Source organism: Gavialis gangeticus, unplaced genomic scaffold (genome assembly GCF_001723915.1).
Source record: "Gavialis gangeticus isolate Ggan-Ray unplaced genomic scaffold, GavGan_comp1, whole genome shotgun sequence".
In the NCBI taxonomy this organism is placed as follows: domain Eukaryota; kingdom Metazoa; phylum Chordata; order Crocodylia; family Gavialidae; genus Gavialis; species Gavialis gangeticus.
This window is the reverse complement of record NW_017729024.1, coordinates 8,146,292-8,149,821: the sequence shown is the minus strand read 5'-3', so window position 1 is coordinate 8,149,821 and position 3,530 is coordinate 8,146,292. Positions and strand designations below refer to the sequence as shown.

The 3,530-nt window shown below is 44.3% G+C and overlaps 1 protein-coding gene across 1 annotated transcript in view; it reads right to left on the bottom strand.

The window, feature by feature from the left end:
• GLRX (glutaredoxin) overlaps positions 1-348 on the bottom strand; it is a 12,762-nt gene extending 12,414 nt beyond the window's left edge. Inside the window, exon 1 of the mRNA XM_019516867.1 lies at positions 22-348. Coding sequence (XP_019372412.1) covers positions 22-228 — 207 coding nt within the window. The 5' untranslated portion in view covers positions 229-348. The remainder of the gene's footprint in view (positions 1-21) is intronic.
• Between the last annotated feature and the right edge of the window lie 3,182 nt (positions 349-3,530).

The following is a 3,530-nucleotide window of genomic DNA, read 5'->3' as shown; positions in this document are numbered from 1 at the left end:
AAAAAAAAAAAAAAAACTTACTGTTCTTGCCCCTGTTGACTGTAGGAAGTAATCCTGAATACTGCTCATGTCATTTCTGGCTGTAAGATCAATGAATTCCAGATGTCCTGGCTTGAAAGCATACTTCTTCAGAAGCTCTACAGCTTCCTGGCAGTAAGGACAGGTTGGCTTTATGAAAACAGCCACTTTATTAGCTCCAAGTTTGCTCTTCACAAACTGCTGGCTCATCTTAAGAGTACTGCTGTCTAACACCTAGAATCAGACTGAATGCTATAGTACAGCCCCCACCCAGCTGCAGCTATTTGTAGGTTGCAAAATACTTTCCTTCTAGGAACAACACCCTGGAGGAGGAGTCTTCTTCATTTGGTTACGCTTTTTAAAGGGGCAGTGCATCATGTGTTCTCTGTGCACAGTTAAATGATTTAACAATGTGAAGTCATTTGCCCCTCAGTTGTTATTTCATCATCTTTATTTTGCTATAAAAGAAGATGCTAGCACATGCATGTGACTCCAGCACTAAGCTCTCAGTCTTGTCTCTCTCCTTCCTCTCCTTAGTTGTGTCTTGCTAATTATGGTTCATCTTAGAGACACGGGGGCATAACAGTTGGGTTGCCAAGCCTCCAAGATTGCCCTGGAGTCTCCAGGAATTCGATATAACCTCCAGGAGACTACTGAGAATCGCCCGGGTGATAAATGATAGGGCATTCATTAAAATAAATATTAAATGTTGAATTCAATTTATACAATAGTCCAGTGGGTTTTTAAAATGTACATTTGCCTTCCTGCATACAGTACAGATCAGTCATTAATGTCATTACATCATGTGATGAAACCTCTTGGAATAGATTCAAACAGAGCTGGCAACCCTACAGAACAGTCATCTTTCAAGGGACATTGTTCACAATGCCAGACCTCTTTTTTTGATCTGGAGCACAACATACTCTTTTTAAGGTTATAGCCAAATGAGTGGAAAGGGCTATGCATTTATTCAGAGTTTGCACCTAACCAAACTTACCAGTAACAGAAACAACACTCATCAAAAACAGGGTGCTGTCAGAGCTTGGGCCTGAGCAGCCCAGAAACTGACTCGCTCTCCTTATTTTCAAGGCTTCTACTAGTCAGTTTCAGGCCTGCTTTTGTTAGAGGTCTTGAAAAGGAGGGGAGATGGCAGCCCTGAAACTGAGTGGCACCCTTCATTTTCAAGACTTCTAACAGCAACCCTTTGAGAGCTGCTTCCCTTCACTGTTTCTGATGCAGTTACAGAGAATAAGATTGGTTACAAAAAGTAGACAGTTACAGTTACTATGCAGTTAACCAGAGTAAAGTTAAGTTACAGAGTAGACAGAAGGGCTGAACTATGCTATGCTATTGTGCACTTAATCTTACAAACTTTACCAGTATGCAGGTAACCAGGGTTTTGATCATGTTAGCAACAGGCAACAAATTAGACCTGGCATTGTGCTATGAGGTATAAGCATGTTATGCCTTTATCTGATACACAAAGAAGTGGGGTGTGCTTCCTTATGCAATTTCATTGACATCAAAGGCCTGAAGAGCTTCAGCCCTACTGACCAATAATGCTTTTGAAAGTCAATGTAATGTAGGCTCCTAAGAGCCTTGGTCATTTGAAGTAATTTTACCTAGTATAGGGTTCATAAGGTAAACTTCTCTGGCAGATCTGCAGAGTAATTGAAGCCTTCTTTTGAGTGCTGTGTTTTCCTATCCCTTTTGTAATGTTCAGAAAAGCCATAAGAACATGGAATGAAAAGAACACTGCAACAGCTTGAAGCTCTGGGGTGGAATAGAAGATCAAATCCCCATTAGCAATTATTACAGTCCCCTGCACTTTTACAAAGCCTGTCACCTGTGGCTCTCAAAATATTTATCCCACTTTTACACCTAGGGAAACGGAGACTCGGAGTACCTGTGTATCTTGCTCAAGATTGCTTAAGGAATAATGAACAAAAGAAATCCAAACACTCAATACCATGTTCTATATTCTACTAGACCATGGTGGACAAAATCTGGCTGCGGCGCACTCTATTTCCCAGAAGCCCCTGTGGCAGCAGCTCTTCTTGGCTCCTGCCGCCAAATTAAGCCCTGCTGCCCGGGCAACCCAGCCCATCCTCCCTGCACCCAGCACCAGGGGTGAGACCCATGCAGACAGGATGGCCGAGCAGCTGGGATAGAGCTGCAGCCAGGAGCAAGATGGGGGGCAGGACTGGGGAGACCCTGGCATCTTGGGGCAGTGACAGTGCAGGGCTGGGGCCAGCACCAGGCTGGGGCAGGGCCCTGAACTGCTGTGCCTTTGAGACAAGTGTCGGTTCTGTGAGCAGGGACATGCAGGGAGCAGATCATGGCTCTGCCCTGGCCCTGGTCCCATGCTGTCACCATCCCAATATCCCAGCCTTGGCCCAGAGCAGCTCTCCACCCAGTCACACACCCTGCCCTCATGGATCCCAGCTGGCTTCCATGGAGCCCTCGGGGTCACAGGGGTGCAGCAGTGTGGGGCTGTGACAGCATAGGGCCAGGCCTGGGACTGGGGCCAGGGCAGAGCCCTGGTTTTGTGGCTCCATGGTGTCATGGCTCTATGCTGTCACAGTGCCATGAATTTGGGGTTTCTACAGAGACCGGCTGTGAGCTACATGGGCAGGGGCTGCTGGTCCAGCCATAGACTGGATCCACCAGTTTGCCCACCCCTGTACTAGACAAAAGCAATTTACTAAACAAATTTTGTACACATACTTCCTTTTCTGTATATGGGAAAGCCAGCTGAAGATAACAGACTAGTCATATACAATGACCTGCATTCAAACTGTTCGTAGACTTGGGGTCTTATACAGAAACAATGCAAATGCACTGGTGCCTCTTTAAATACCAACAAGAAAATTGCTCTCTTCTTTGGTAAATAATATGCAGGTGTTAAGGCCTATTTCCTGCACCTGTGTAGTTCTCAATACTCAATCCTGGTTTAGGAAGCTCTGTTTTAGAGATGGAGAGTTTAGGGTTGAGATCCTAGAGGTATTACACATGTTTTTTGCCTGTCAGTTGGTTATGTACATGTGGCAATAACTGCTATAACTTACATTTATAATTTTGTTTTTTTAAGTGAGCCTTGACTAAAAACTAAGGGTGCTATTTCACTGAATGTATGTATAAATCAAGGTTTCTGGTGGGGTTTTGAAAGTGATGTGGCTATATTGTGGGCCCCTTGTTCTTACTTGAGTAGTAGCTCATGAGCTGTCTTGATAGACATACTTGTGTAACTGCTTGCTGATGTGAATAAGGACAGTGCTAGAAAAACAGGTGGAAAAACTTCTGTGCTGCCTGCTTCAGAAGCTGGCTGTTACTACTAGGTCTAGTTTGGTTTGATCCAGTGGGGAAAAGCAAAGCAAAGGGGTTATTTGATATATAAGATTCATTATAGAAAAGGAAAACAAATACACGATTGCCTTTTTTCAGGGTTTGATTTGGCCTGCTCATATTAGGAATGGAGGGGGAAACCCCCTCAAAACTATTATTAACTTCTA